Genomic DNA, 16,198 nt, shown 5'->3' with positions numbered 1-16,198 from the left:
AAGGAGGAAAATACAAGTGCCGGCCACTTAAGGTTGTGAGAGGATCAAAAAGACTGGACATTCAAAACCTTACAACCGTGAGCAGTGTTACAACTTTTATTACCATGATCAGTTGTATTACCAGTCCTCTCTTCATTTTGTGCCAGTCTCTTTTCAACGTCAATCCTTAATGCACGTACTTTCAGATATGAAGCTGGGACGGAATGTGGCCAGGACGTTTTTGGATTATTATCGACTGAACCCCATGGTTGAGAAGCTGTCAATTCCTATGCCAAGACTGAGGTACGTAGCAGAGCACAGCAGCCTGGGTTTGAGTCCTACGTGACTACTGTGTGTGTGCAGGGCAACTTCTTTTCCCTGGCCCTCTAATGGTCCATGTCGAATTGACCCTTTTCGCACCCCAAGGGAGCTTGCACATTAACAGGCCAGGAATCCAAACCCACCCCCGGAAAACATCAAATGAATGCCTGCAGCAACTGTCCAGCCGTCCATCTGTATCATGGGAAAGATAATCCCAGGCCTGCCTCAGAGAGCGTATAGGTCAGCAGAGCTCAGCAATGTGTTTTTTGAGCGTAAAGGATCATCTTGCAGTCAGACAGTGAGGGGTGGTTACACTTCTGGGCTTAATGTGGCCGCTTCATGGGCGTAGGAACTGTTGTAAACTAGTCTTCATATTTTCATATGCTTCTTCATCTGATAGTTATTCCACTGGGTTTGCATATTGTCAAGGCTGATAAGTCTCTGAGCTTTCAGTGTTAAACTTGTGTGACATGAGAACCATGGTACTCTTGTATGATTGGGGTGAGATGCGTGCTAAAGCACCCAGCATGGTGCCAGGTATACATATATCCCCTTCAATACATGACTGTCCCCTGCACTCGAGATGAGAAGGTTCTGGACTGGAGAAGACGTACGCCTGGGAAACGCCTCTACTGGGGTTACTTTCACTCCAGGCCAGCGAGGAGAGACGGTCGGGAAGTGAGTACCCTTCTTGCTCAAGTATCCTTCTTGCACCATGGGATGCGTGGTCATCATTTGGGCAGAGACATCCAAGGGCATCTAAAAAGAGCTGTCTCTGCCCTACTGTGTGGCCTCATCTGCTACTCCCCCAGGGGTTCAGCCTCCTTGAAGTGCACACTAGTGTTCAAGTCCATAAACTAGTCAGTCCTGTCTTTCCATGGACCTTACTCATGGGCTTTGCTGTCTCAGGGCCTTGGTAATGGTGGCACTTCCTCCCTAGCTAATGAACAACAACGGTATTCATTGCTGTTATTTATTTTATGCAACATTTGGCTTTCTGATCATTTGAAGTGCTCGAGACAGCTTTATGAGGTGGGCATTGCATTTCCCGTCTTAGACACGAGAAGCCGAAAAGACTGAGGATAGCCTGAAGGCAGAAAAGTTTAGACAGAGCCCGGCACGGATGCCAATGTCTAGTTTACTGAAATCTAGCTAAGAGCCGCTTCGTCTGGGGGCCCTTTCTCACGTTCGGTGTGGGTTCCAAGTCTCCTTCAGGTTCGTGTTAGCTGTGGGTCTTGGGCAAGTTTCTTGGCCTCTTGGAACCTTACTCTACCTACCTGTAAAAGTGGAGATGATACTAACGTCTACAGAACGTTTTTGAGATTGGATACAAATTTAGTACCGTGCCTGGCATCTAGTAAGTACTCAATAATTGTGTCTATCTCTGCTGACTTCTGGATTTCAGACCCACATTTCCAATCAATGCGTAATGTCTCCCGTTGGACTGGATGATCTCTGAGACCAAGTTCCAGAACGCTGAGAGTCACTCTGTCTCTGAGATCAGCACCACGTAATGTCTGCGTGACAATGTAACCTTGACTCATACTTTATCCCAGATTGCTCAAAAATCACTGTGGTGCCACCTGTACTGGTGTGTTAGTAATTCTTCAGGAAGATGGGGTCTCTTTCTTCTCTGTACCTCTGCAGTGCTTCCAACAGGCTGAGAATGCAGGGATGGGTACACCCATTCCTGCACTCATTCACTTAGGAAAAAATAGGCCTCCCTTGCCAGCCCCTGGGGAAGGGGCTGTCGAAGTGAGCAGATGATTAAGGCATGGCCTCTGTCTTTGAGGAGCTCATCTCCAGTGGAAAGGGTTCAGGTCATGCTTAGAAGTCATTCTTGATTGGTTCACCTTCTTAAAACTATAAAGCTTTGTAAAGCTCAAAAGAATTCCTGAATCTCATTTACAAGTTAATTTGGAGGATTGTCTCTTTGAGTTCCTCTGTCGGCCTGAATAAAATTATCTTGATTCTTAACCACTTTCTTCTTGCACATTACACTGCCCGGCCAATGAAACGTTGCTGCCTCTCGGGGAAACTTCACTCATCCTGTCACCCCTCTCTGCCCACTGGGCCAGATCAGGAAACCAAGGTCCAGCTAGCAGAAGGGGCAGGTCGTGGTCAGGTGGTCAGAGTCCAAGGCCTTTGACACCCACACCAGGATTCAGAGCATCCGTTGGTGCAGATTTCTTTGAGAGCAGAGGTGCTAAAGCTGGGACTGGGGAAATCAGGGGCTTTCTCAGAGCCCTGAACTTGAGAATTCTTTCAAATAAATAAAGCTCCCCTCTCCCACTTAGCCCCCTCCCTACATACACACACACACACACACACACACACACACACACACACACATTTACAGCCTTGGTGACTAAAATGCAAAGCAAAATGATAGAAAAACACCAACCAGTTTCCCCACTTCTGGTGGCTGCCCACGAGCAGAACAGGACTGTTCCATGACCTTTCAAGTCTGTGACCTTAGCTTTGAACCCATACTGACAGTGAGAAAGACTTCCCACATGAAGCGGATCTTCGCTAGATTTCCGTTAGAGACCTTTCCTCCCGTGCACTTCTGGATGGGTTTGAATGGGTAACTTCTTCGTTAGTATTCAGATGTTTCACCACCTAAGATTGCCTTTACCCACCCTTGAATTAAGTTAAAACCATGGAACCTCCCTGCATCCCTACATCTCTGTCTCATCTAACTAGAAGTACCACTGAACTTAAAATGGACAGAACCCTTTCAAAATGAATCCCCGGGTTGAAAAACTGTTCTGACTTAGGGATCTGAATGCTTCCCTTTAAAAGGTTTTTTTGGCGGGTATTGTTTTCCACCCGAGCATCAAATAGCATAAGTGAAAGAGCAGTTCCAGCTTTAAGGGAAAATTACATGTTTTAACTCAAAATTAATCTTTGTTTTCTCTCATCTCTATGGATAATTACAACATGTCAGTTCCCACCCACATGCTGGCGGAAGCCTTTCAGCATCGCTGGGGGCTGGGCTGCCCTTCAGAGAGAGGTGCTGGAAAGGGGCAGCAAACATGTGGGCAGGGGAGCTCAGATTCAGGGTCATGATCAAGGCTCTGGGACCCCGGATTATTTGGGCTACAGTGACACTGTTTCAAGAGCTACAGTTCAAAATGCCCCATCTAAAGGGACAAAGATGAGACAGGGACTCGAAGGCGGCAGGTGAGCCCTTGGGGGGAAGCAGGGATGAGTGTGGAGGGTGGGCTGACCTCTGAGAGAGACGTGAGGCAGGGCCAGGCTCCAGGAGGAACGGGAGGGCTCGCTCTCGTGCTATTAGGGTGAGGGAAAGAGATGATCAGCAGCTGCTCCAAGCACGTGTCTTGGAGGCCACCGTTACCAGGCTCTGTGCTGAGGGCCAGAGGGACATGGAGACGCCCTGTCCGTCAAGGAGCCCTAGTTAATGGACAGCAAAGGCATGAACACGTGCAGAGATAAGAGACAATGTCAAGCACTATTTAAGAAGTGTTCATCTACCTATAATGATCAGATTATGCCTTCTCTCACAAACCTCCTATGGCTCCCCGTTGCCTTCAGGGTAATATTATAAATCCCCACAGACCCTGGCCTACATTTGGAACATTATTTACCACCTCCTGCCACACTCCTTTCTCTGTGCAGGCTCATCATCCTCTTCCCTGCCCTGTGCTTCAGTCTGAACAAATTAGCCTTTCTCCTGGGTCCCTATCTTTGATCATCCTTTGTTTCTTTCTGAGATGTGCTCCCTTTTCCCTTGTCCTAGCGCAGTCTCTGAATCTATATCCCTGTTCTCTACTCCAGATGGAGATGTATTTCTTCGTGCTAGGTTCCTAGCTGCAATTGTACTTGAATCAGACGTGGCGTGGCCCATGATATATTGTCCTATTATTTTTGTGTCTGGCTTCTCCATTGGACAGACTTCTCTTTGAGGATCTGTGTCATGGTCTCTTCTGGGTCCTGAGGGCGTGGCATTGGGTCCCAGCACAGAGTAGGTGCTGAATGAGGCCTGACCATAGCTAAAGCATTCAATATCAGAACGGGCGAAACCTGGAGAAATCCTCTACTTCAAATTATATATATATATATATATATATATATATATATATATATATATATATATATATATATATATATATATATATATATATGTTATTCTCTTATACACATATGGCAAGAACTCAACTCAGATGGGAGCAACCTGAAAAGATTTCAAGGAAGAAGTTATGTTTGAGCTGGGCTTTAAAGGACATATATAACCAGTTGGGTTGAATAGAAAAGGTGGGGGCGGGGGTTAGGAGTAGGCTATGCATATGTAGAAAGCAGGCCCTAAAAAGACATGTTCTAAAGAAAGGACAGGGACATCAGGTTTAGAGCATGGGTAAAGACAAAACTAAAGTTCACTTCTATTCAACAGTCCACTCCTTAAAGAAGGCACTCCATGCCACGCCTCCAATTGTCTTATGAATTTTAGAGAAAAATCAAATGCTTCAACCTCAATGTCATAAGAGAAACAGATGAGCCAAGAGCTACCTTGAAGATGCTGGAATGAGGGCTGGTCTACAAAGTGCTACAGAAGCCAGGCAGAAGGAGAGGATAATTTCAGGGATGTTGGCTTTCCAAAGCCTGTGAACCTGGAGGAGGAGAGAAAAAGCACTGTAGACAGAGGAAGCAGCCTCTGCAGAGGCCCTGAGACGCATGGACCGCTTCCCTTGTAGTGCCTTCTCTCCCTCAGCGACCCATCCTGAGTCACGGAGGGCCCTTGCCTTCCTAGCCCCACGAGTCAATTCTCTAGCCACTGCACACCTTTCCTCCTATGCCACCATCTACCTAAAGCTACCACCTGTGGCTATACCTGAGCTTATCTTTCTGGAGCAAGCACTCTCTTGCTGCCAAAAAAACCCACCTATCTTAGATCTCAGGCTCTCTTTGGTGTTAAGGACCGTATTATTTCATGATAGATGGATGGCAACTTGTAATTTACAAAGCCCTTTCCCAACCCCTCATTTCACCTAAGCCTGTGAGGCAGAAAGGCCATGGCCCTTCTCCACATTTTAGAGATGAAGAAAGAGGTTCAGAAGGAAAGGGCCTTGTAGAAGATGACATTACCTGTAAATGACCCTCCAATTCTGTGTTTCAGGTTATTCATAGATGTAGAAATCTAGAGGCATCTTACCCTCACTGGGTAGCCTTATCAGGTTATCAAGGGCCTTCAGGAAGTATGCAATGTCAAGCAGTGAGACTTCCTGGTGGGGAGATATGTTAGGGTAAGATGCCCCTCTTGTATGCTGTCACCTATTTTGATTTTATTGTATTCATGATTCCTTAGCAATAAATGAAAATGAATACTACAAACTCAGTGCATAAGTAGTCATAGAACTCGACTCTTCACACCTAATTCAAATGCAATCTAAGAGATACCCATATTTATCTTTTACTCTCACTTATTGCTTTCTGCCATATGTTGTACTTATTTATTATTTTGTGTATTTATTTTGTTCAACTACCAACTTGATGGCAGAGAATTTCTATTTGTCTCCTGTATGAAACCATGAGCAACCTTAGTATAGCTTCAATGTCTTACTCATCTCTGTCACCGCCAGAGCCCATCAGAGTGTACCTTGCAGATAGTGGGAAGGCAAGGCTTTGGGTGCTTTTATTATGTTACATAACCTCACAACACTCCCACCACATTGAAATGGTCTATCCCCATTTTACAAACGAGGATCAGAGAAGTAAGTAACTTACCCAAGGTTATACCTCTAGTTCATAGTAGATCTGGAAATTCAGTTCAGTTCTTTCTGGCTCCAAAACCCACTCTTTCTCCTGCAAAGAAGTCTTACTTCGATGAATGAATGAATGAAGGGAGGAAGGAATGGAGGATGGCACATGGATTAATTAGTCAACAAGTTAGTAAATCAATAATCATTGATTATTTCTTTGAGATAAGGGTATCAATGAGCAAGTGGAAAGATGAATGAAAATGCGCTCCTTCTTCCAAGGGACTGATAATCGAATGAGCAAGCTAAGCAGACAAGTCAGTAGGTTACTGCCCCTAGGATTTAAGAGTACTGCACTGGATTTTAGGTACTGGGTTTTGGGACACCAAACTTACAGGGAAACATGCCAGGCCCATCATGAAATGCCCATAGCTGAGTCCTATCAAGGAAATCAAAGGACCTCTAGATTTCAGAAGGAGCCCTGATGGCACTGTGGGCTAAGCTTTGGGCGGCTAACCACTAGCACTCCATGGGAAAAGATGAGATTTTCTGGCCCCATAAAGAGTTACAATCATGGAAATCACAAGGAGCAGTCCTACTCTGTCCTCTAGAGTCATTGTGTGTCAGAATGGACTCCATGACAGGGGTGAGATCTGGACGATGGTGTTGGCAAGGGTGAGACCCCAGGCCCTTCGAAACCACAGCTATTCATTGGGCCAATTGCCATCCCACCGTGGCCTTGGTTGAAGGAGTTGGCATCATGATGGGAAGATGGAAGAGTTGCAACTGTGAGCCCGGTTCCTGTGGAACTCAAGTGATACATTGTGTCTGTTCATTCATCCAAGAGGCATTCACAGGACCTGCTTACAATCAGGCCCTCGGGACCCTGAAGAAGATGGCAAAACCACTGCCCCTAGCAGGTCACCGTCCGCGGGGGGAACTAGACGTACACACACATGATTATCGCACGGTGTGTATATGTGCTGCCCTCCTCTCTCTCTGCTTGTCTTCTCCTTTGCAGGAAAGAAAAAGCCCCTCCCTACAAGTACCCACTCCTGCGGGGCCCGGCCAGCAACTACCCCAAGGGCAGAGGGGACAAGAAGAGCTCAGTGACCCACAAAGACCCTGCAAACTCTTTCTAAGGACATGGAGTCGGGGAGGTCTTGTGGGCACAGGGGTGTGCATCGTGTGCGAGGACATGAAATTAATCACCTTTCCTAGTTTCCCAGATGAGGATTTGTGGGATAACAAATAGGCTAGGGAAAGGGGAGAGAAATGAGAAATTTCAGCATTGATTTTCCCTTCTACCAATGGAACATCAATTGTGAGACTTCTGCTCAAGGCTCAGGAACAAAATAGGATATCCAAACCAGGAAAGTATAGATGTGGATCTTCTACCCACAATATCGAGTTCCTTTAAGAAAGAGGGAAACCAACTCATCCTGAAAATATTTGGCACATCTCGGGCTAGTTCTTCTGCAGTCCGTCTATATCTTGAAGTTGTACGGTTCCTGTAGATAGCCATCTTTTAGAATAAGTGGTGATTGCTTGCACCTTTGTGGTTCAGATACAAAATGAAAAACAACAGCATGCACAACCTGAACAAATGTATTATGGGGAACACTGGGACATGATGTTTAAAATCAGTGATCTTAGATATACAGTCCCTGCATCTACAAACTGCTGCTTGCTGGCCCCCCACCTCCGCATGCCACTTCAGAAAACCATTTTGAGAATGATTTGCCAGTTATATGGGCCAATTAAGTACTACCTGGGGATGGGAGGTGAGGCGGGCAGAGGTTAATAATGATAACTTTACCTCCAAAGACAAAACTTGTTAGTCACTTATTCCAAAAGGTTCATCCTGGTTAATATCTCCAGATCTTAGAAAAAAGCTTTACCATTTAAGAGGTAAGCATTGATAATTTGCAACGGAATAAGTAAAAGGGTCACTTTGAGAAGGGCCGACTACCAAGTAAGGAGGATGCAAAAAGCAGAAGGACGCACACCCTAAGGCAGGTAGAAGGACGAAACAGCAGCAGCAAATGCCATGGTGTGGTGCAAGCTAAATATTGTTTAATTTTCTTCTGAAGAGTAAAGTGCCTTTGCATGATGAATGAGTCCAGAGGAGTCTGCTTCCTTCCTGTCTCCAGAAACAGCAGGCTGAGTCACCATGACAGGCTACTAATTAAAATGACCTCCTGGAAATGAGGATTAGGAAATAGCGGGATGGAGGCTCAGGGGAGACGAGGCCTTTAGCACAAAGCCTTAGTTAAGCATTCTTTTGGTTTGGGTTGGATATTTTTTAAAGTTTGCTGCAAATATTAAGAGTAAAGCTTGTTCTCTCTTTGCATTTTGGTTTTCAGAAGTGATAACAAAGAACTGTATGCTGGCTGGCAACAGTTGTCATGCTGCATGGGTAGTTTCTCCCTGCGTTCTTATTGCCCCAATAAAGTGGTTTGTGCAGCTGCTCTGTTCCTCTGACTATTCTTGGCACTTCTCCTTCTAGGCCTCCCACTCCCTGAAGGAACCAACCATCCAAACCCAAGTTTGGTATAAATCACCCTTAGATGTCAGGGAATTTGTCATTAAGATAAGGAATTATGGTCATGGCTTGACTTTCCAGAAGTTCCTATGTCAAGGTTGTGGAGAGATTAGTTGAGTTCAACCAGCTCAATGTGAGATAACAGTATTGCAACCATCTGAAAAATGTTGGTATCATCTCGGGTAGCTTGAATACAGACAGGTTGCATAAAATATGGGAGACAAAAGGTCGCATCTCTTCTTCACTGGTCAGCTCACTTCCATAGCAATGTTATCATATTTGGGACCCTCCATTAACTCATTGTCCCACCAATCACATAGGCAGCAGGTGGGCTACTGGTTCAAGAGGGAAAAACTTGGATCCAGGTAACTCTAGGTTCTAATTCTTCATTTAAACACTGCGTTTATTGTTGTTTTCTCAATGACTATGTGATGTTGGGAAAGTTGCTTAACCCCTCTGCAGCTTTCTTTCATTACCAGTAAATAGATATGGGTAATCTAACAGTAGCCCATTAGGGTAGGTATGTATGAAGAGTAAAGGACTTAAAACCAAACTCATTGCCAGTCTGACTCATAACAGCCTTAAAAGACAAAAATAGAACTTCCCTGTAGGGTTTCTGAGGTTGTAAATCTTTACAGGAGCAGACAAGCTCATCATTCTCCCAGGGAGTGAGTAACTGATGGGTATGAACCATTGACATTCTGGTTAGAAGTTCAATGCGTAGCCCTCTATGCCACCAAGGTTCTTGTGTCTGCAAAGGTTCTCAGTAAATACTAACTGATCATTTGGAAGGGGACCATATAAATTATTTCCCATTAGAGATGTAGACAGAAGCTAAATCTGTTCATTCTGAGGGTGAAGATCAAAGGGAGTGAGAAAGCAGGATTGGTATCTCCAGGAAGATAACAGAGCACCACGGGAACAAAAGAAGCCCGCATGTTCTGTGTTGCTTAGATGTAAAAACCAGGTTCAGAGATGAGACACGATGCCACATATGTTAACTCAGAATGAGAAATAAAAAGCTTTCTAATAATTAGTTTTAAACCTTTTAATTAAGACAGCGAGCTCCCCACCATCATGGGTATACAAGTAGAAGCTTAAAAAGGGAAGAGAATAGAGGGAAAGGGTTTTCAGCACTGAGATGAAGGACAGCACCAACCGAGTCAGTGAAACGGCTGGGCCTCCTGACCAGACCAGTTTCAGCAGATGGCGGGCGTTCCAACCTCTGGTCTTCCCTACCCACTTCCTTCTCAGGACAGAGCAATACACAAACAACAAAAACTCGACTTGATTTTGATTCCCGGCGACTCTGTGTTACAGAGTAGAATTTCTCCAAAGGGTATTCTTGGCTGGAATCGTTATGGAAGCAGATCACAGACTCTTCTGTTGCAATGCCTTTGGGTGGGTTTAAGTCATCAATCTTTAGGATAGTCGTCAAAAGCAAACTGTTTGTGCCACTTTGGTAGTACTAGCCATTAAGCCAGAGTTATTTGTTTGTCTGAGAAAGGCAGGAGCAGGGCATGCTGGGTCTCTACTTGACTCTCCCACAATTCTCCATACTCAGTTCCTGCTTTGCTCTGCATCAGTCCAGAAGGTCAGGCAAGGACTAGAGGTCTCTTCACCCTGCAGAGGCTCCGGAGTTCTGGTTGGTAAGTAAGAGGCCGCCCAGCTTCCTTTCTAGTGAAGTCCAGAGCAGAGGAAAGCAGACCATCAGCTCTGCTGATCATGTGTGCTTTCTCCTTTTCAGCACAGCAGCTGCAGAGGGCTCTTGGCTAGGAGCACTTCCTGCTGCCTGTTTGAAGGAGAGGTGACACAAGAAAGCTTCTGTCTTTCGACTGATGGCACAGTGGGTTAAGTAAAGACCATGAACCTTCAAGGTGGCAGTTGAGACCCATCAGTGTCTCCAGTGGGGAAGGATGAGGCGGCCTGCTGCCATAAGCATTGATAGCCTTGAACACCCTACAGAGCCATTCCACTCTCTTCTCATTACAAGTTAGATTGGACTCGATGGCAGGGGCTTTGGTTTTCAGTCGGTTCTGTTGGTTTTGTAAAGCAGCAGACATACCGTGGCCTGCTTCAGAGGGCCCAAACTCATTTTTCTAAATAGTAAATGTCGGGCAAACCGTGAAAGTGCAGCACGATCAACATTTGTTGAGCATCCATTCGTCTCACGACCAAACATTTGCTGAACATGCATTGCACACTGTGCTAGAGGCCTTCACATCGTTGCCTATTTGCTGTCCCCAACATGTCAACAACTTCAAGTAAGTATCATTTTCTCCATTCCTGGGCTGAGACTATTGCGGCTCTTAAAGGTAAAAGTATGTGTTTGCATGCATACAACTGGTGAGAAACCGGGTTCAAAACCACTCCTTTACCACCACTCCATACTGGATCCTTTTCATTTGTGTCCAGATAAAATCAGATCAAGAGAAACATCAGTTAAAGCAGAATAGGGAAACAATAGCACCATCTAGAGGTCGCGGTGGTGGGGAGCAAGAGAAGGAACATGTCTCTTTCCAGGATGGCTGCATACATAAAGGACCTCAAAGGTTGGTTTTGTGTGTGGGTTGGTTTTTTTTTTTTCCCAATCTGCTTCTGGAGCCCTACCTTCTCCCTATCTCTTATTCCTACTTGTCTGTCTGAACTTCTGCCTGTGTGAACATCCAAAGCCTTCAGAGGGTAGGTTTGGAGCATAAACTCAAAACTCACTGTCACCAGCACCCCTTTGTCACATTCCAGATCTGCCAGTGCTTCCGTCAGGTCGTCATTTCAGAGCCCATCTGGCACCGTTTGGGTAGAGAATCGGCTCGGGTTCTTTATCACGCCGTCCTCCTGGAGTGAGCGAGCTGAACCTGCACTGTCCCTCCCCATTGTTCAAAATCTGTCCTCTGAGCTGGTGCTTCTGGAGGGCTTTAAGAGCAGCAAGATTAAGAGTCCCTTCCCTCGCGTCTCAGCTCAGCTAACAGCACCAGAATCAGATGGAATCAGGGCAAATATTACAATATAACAGAAGCAGCCTGTGTTTCAGTTGAAACGCAGCTAAGTGTGACTGAACCCCAGCCAATCTCTTAACTAGCAGTGAGGTTCTAGGCAAAACAATCAACCACTGTTAATCTCAGGACCCTCATCTGTAAAATGAGAGTGACAGTACCTCCCTCTCACACGTAGTATGGTGAGGATGACAAGAACATCCATGAAACACCTGGTACAGAGTAGAATCTTTACACACACACACACACACACACACACACACACCGCCACCACCCCTACTCCAGCCCTTGCTGCTTGACAGGGCTGAAATGCCCTCTCCTTGAGTGCAATGATGTGCACTCCTAGAGTGCAGGTGCCAAGCAGACAGAAGGACACACCGTGTCTGAGTAGAGGACAGGTGTGATAGAGCTACCCAGGAAAATGAGGCCGGCTGAGGGGTCTGTGGCAAGGTTGGGACCTAGGTCTTAGGCATCTTTGTGGCCCTATTACTTAGCACAGAACAGCTGAGACTGTGCTCACTGGCAGAGGAATTAAGGAATTGTTAAGAGTAGAGGCCCCTGAGTCCTCATAAGGACAGAAAGTTGTAAGTTGGGGCTCTGAACAAAAGGGAAGATGGTGTTGAAGACAATATTGACCTAGTCTAGATTGATGCAGAATTGATCAGACTGAAAAGGGCGGCGGGCTGGGGGGCGGGGAAGGGAGGGGGGAGAGATAGGTTCTGGAACATACCATTTGAATTAGAACAGCAACAATCAAATCTTTCCAGGATTTGTAGGTTCTTCCCAATTGACAAACAACTCTTTGGGAATTGCCTCTAGGGAGTAATCGTTCTGACAAGTTCTCCCACCTGAAAATCAAGACTTCCCTTGTGTGCGCTCATCACTACCAGCAGTTCCTACTCTCGCCACATTTGGGTGGGGCGCTAGACGTGGCTTATCTCCCCTGCCTTGTAGATCACAGCAGTAAGATCCGTATATTTCAGTTGCTTGCCTCTGCCTCATAGCTGCGAAATGAATACAATAGGACCTGGGCGCCTGCCTAACTTAGCCACGCCTCACTGATTCTAGGCTCAACGCTAAGCCTGAGCAATCAAGATATTTGTCCCTATGATACCTGCTTTATTTCCTTTTGTGCTTTAAATACAGCGGTTCCCCAGAGACTTGAGATCTATTGTGGGCTGATTCCGTGGCCATCTCAAAACAAAATGTATATATGCAAGTATAAACCGACCCAAATATCAGCCAAGACACCTAATTTTACCACAAAAACTATATTTAAAAATGTGCTGAAAACGTCGGCTAATGCATGAGTGTCTATAGTAGCTCCATTTGCTCACGTTAGCTGTCTTGATTCTAGTCGTCATCTTGCATCTAGTTGCCCAGGCTAGAAACCCTGCTGTAGCCTTAATTCCCTTCTCTACTTCTCCCTCAACATCCAACCCACTACCAAGGCCCATCATTCTGCGCCGTGACGCCTCTCTCTCCACGCAGTGGAACGGAGTAGCTTTAGAGTGAGACAGCCCTGAGTATTCGCCTTAGCTCCACCGCTTGCTGTTTGCCGTAGTGAGTCATTCAAAGCAGAGTTCTCCGTCTGACTTATAGCAGGTTAATGATGACTGGACAAAATACCTTCCCCAATCCTTTCTGTCCTCTCCCTCCTTTCCACCAGCTCCTGCCTGGATGGGAGTAAACCCGCCCGGACTGGCCTCCCTGAATCCAGAGGCTTTCCTGGTGTCACCCATATTTCCCTTGGAAGGAAGCCTCCCGGATCTTTGTGAAAAATAACTACCATGTTCATCATGCTTCTTTCAAATCCATGGACCATGTCTGGAGCCTAGACAGCATCCTACTCTCATGTCGTTCACGCCCCTCTTCTGATCAACGCCAAATCCTGCTGGTTCTTCCTGCTCAGTGTCCCTCATACCCACTCATTCTCTCTACTCCTTAATCAAAGAAAGTCAATCTCCACATCTAAGACTTAGCTTAAGTGACCCCAGCCTCCTGAATCTCATTGTTGCTGCTTTTGTGAGGTTCCATCCCATCAGTTTCCTCTCGTAATGTCTCTGTAGACAGCTTCCAGGTCCTGCAGCATCCTCATCAGTGTTGCTACCCTTGATCCCATGCTCTCACTGGGTCAATCCTCCATCTTTTTTTGTAAAATGTAAGCATTTTATTGGCATAATTTACCTCCCCCACAATTCAGTGTTTTAAATATATTTAAAAGATCTGTGCCACTGTTTCCACAATCAATTTTAGATCATTTTCTTCATTCTTATGTTCATTATTATTAGCTCCCCATTCCTCCCAGCCCCCAAACCTTCCCTGTCATAACCCCATGGAGATATTAAGCTAGTTACTGACTCGGTAGCTTTACCTGTCCTAATTTGCATGTCATCCTTGTCCAGAGACCATGTGACCCTCTCTGCGTCATTCCAGCTGCAGTGTACGTGATGCCAAAGCGAACACTGTGTCGATCCATCTGATTGAAGGTCTGCCGCTTTTTTCTGATGGCCCTTGGGTTCCCTCAGTTCCTCCTTATTCATCTATTTATCAATTATTTCACTCAGAAAACAACCACCTCCCCTACTATTATGAATGCCTTTGAGAGCACAGATTGGATCTTCGTGTCCTTGTCTCTCACAGCATCTCACAGATGTCACCGTTATCCACATATGTAGGAGAAGAAAAAAGTCAAGAAAGCATGAATCTAAAATCCGAAATTCCATCCTGACTCCACACTGACAATTTCATCCTAGCTACAAATTTGTCTTCCCAAAGCATTGTCATCTCTATCACAGTCCACTTCTTAAACCTCTCCCATAGCTCTCCATCTCCTACAGAATTAAATCCCAACTCAGTGTGAGAGGCTGCACCACATGGTAGGGATCTGGGGACTTAGGAGACCTGGCAGTTTTCAAGTTAGTCTGAGAACAGGGCAGTGGTTCGCTCTGTTGTGCATAAGCTTGCAATGGGGTGGAACCAACTGCATGGCACCTGCCAACAACAGCAATCTCTGTGCATGAGAGAGACTGAGCAGATACATATGGTTCATCCCCCAATCCTTCCCTCAAAGCCAAATTCTTTTTCAGATCCCAGGGCAATGAGACAATCTTTCCTATCACAACAACTACTAACGCTACTATTATTAATGCTGCTACTATTACAGCCGCTTACCCACTACTGTGCCTATTGCTAATATGTTGCTGTTTCTACCATGGCTTCTAAGCACCTGCTGTGACTACTGCCTCTAATGTGCTAATCCCCTGCTATGGCTCCTGTTGAGCAGCGTTAAGCTCCTCCTCCTGGAACTCCTGCCACCACTGTCGCCTTCGCTGCTGCTCTGTCCCTAGTGAGTGCCCACTCTGCTCCAAGCCCTGAGCTCGTCTCATCCACTCAGCGTTATGAAGTAGGAGTCAGCCTTTCCATTTCACTGATAAGACACAGACGTTTAGAGAGGGTTAGAAATCTGTCCAGAGTGACACAGTCTGTAAGTGGAGCAGCCAGATGACACCAGACTCCTGCCCTTGTGTTCTTCCCCTCTTGCCCTGTACCTTTTTGTGTATACTCAGAACACTGGCAACACAGTAAATATTTAATGCTAGGTATAAACAATTCTCCACCTCGAAGAGCCCACAGGTTCCCTTTTGCTCCTGTACTTGACCTCGTTTTGCCTGATTCCCCTGAGTCTTGCTGTCGGCATTTCCTTTGCAACCGAATGTCCCTGTGAGCCCTCCATGCCTGAGTCCCTTCCTTGGAAACCACTGACCTGGAGTCATTTTCCCAACAGGCAGAGCTGGTGTGGTCCTTGGAGTTCTAACAGGAAGCATGTTTGCCAGTCAGGCTGCGGTGGTACAGATCGGTCTTAGCTTCCAATAACCAGGCCTTTCCACCCCACCCCCACTCCTGCATTATAAAGCTGATGTCTAATTACCAGCTACCAAAAAAAGGCATTTTCCCATTAAGCATCCCCAAGACTTCCTCTTGTTTTTGTACCCCCACCCCGCTTCCAACGCTTTTACCCAGAATCCAAACTGTAGAGCCAGAAGGATGTAAAAGAATGGGTTCTGCTCCCAGCTCTGACACGGCCCGGCCGGGTGACATGAAGTGAAGCCGTTCCCTGCCTGTCCCAGTCCCGAGCCTCGGCAGTTCCATGTCCTGGCCAGGGGTGTGGGGATCTTATTGCTAACCACGCCGTTCTCGAGAGCACTGTAAGGATCGAAACGAGCCGTGCTCTGCAAAGTCGTTCCCAGCATTTTCTCCCCGTTTGCTGAGACCGTCTCAACATGCCCACTGCATGCATGCTTTGCCTCTGACCTAGTTCCTTGTCCTTGCTTCAAAGAGGAAAATGTACTCAACATCTCACGTGGACCAGGCATCTTTACATTTCTCCCCGCCACTGTCTCAATTCCTGCCGAATGTTCCAGATCCCTTCCTCAAGTAATCTTCTCTGGAGCGCGTGCCTGCCCTGAGCACTTCCGTGTCTCGACATCTCACTGGCACTTAGCAGTGAGTTGGTATTTCACTTTTCCCAACACCAGCTCCAGCTTCCCAACTCAACATCGCGTTGTTCTGAAAGCGAGTTGATGATAGAGGCCAAAGCGTTGTCTTATTCGTGGCTAGGATCATAGGGCCAGTGCAAGCGC

General features: G+C 46.2%; 1 protein-coding gene across 1 annotated transcript in view; it reads left to right on the top strand.

The window, feature by feature from the left end:
- The window catches only part of AGBL4 (AGBL carboxypeptidase 4), a 1,434,684-nt gene extending 1,427,525 nt beyond the window's left edge, over positions 1–7,159 (top strand). The window contains exons 12-13 of the mRNA XM_075532449.1: positions 186–282; positions 7,039–7,159. Coding sequence (XP_075388564.1) covers positions 186–282; positions 7,039–7,159 — 218 coding nt within the window. The remainder of the gene's footprint in view (positions 1–185; positions 283–7,038) is intronic.
- The last annotated feature ends 9,039 nt before the right edge of the window (positions 7,160–16,198 follow it).

This window comes from Tenrec ecaudatus, chromosome 1 (genome assembly GCF_050624435.1).
Source record: "Tenrec ecaudatus isolate mTenEca1 chromosome 1, mTenEca1.hap1, whole genome shotgun sequence".
In the NCBI taxonomy this organism is placed as follows: domain Eukaryota; kingdom Metazoa; phylum Chordata; class Mammalia; order Afrosoricida; family Tenrecidae; genus Tenrec; species Tenrec ecaudatus.
This window is presented reverse-complemented; position numbering and strand designations above follow the sequence as displayed.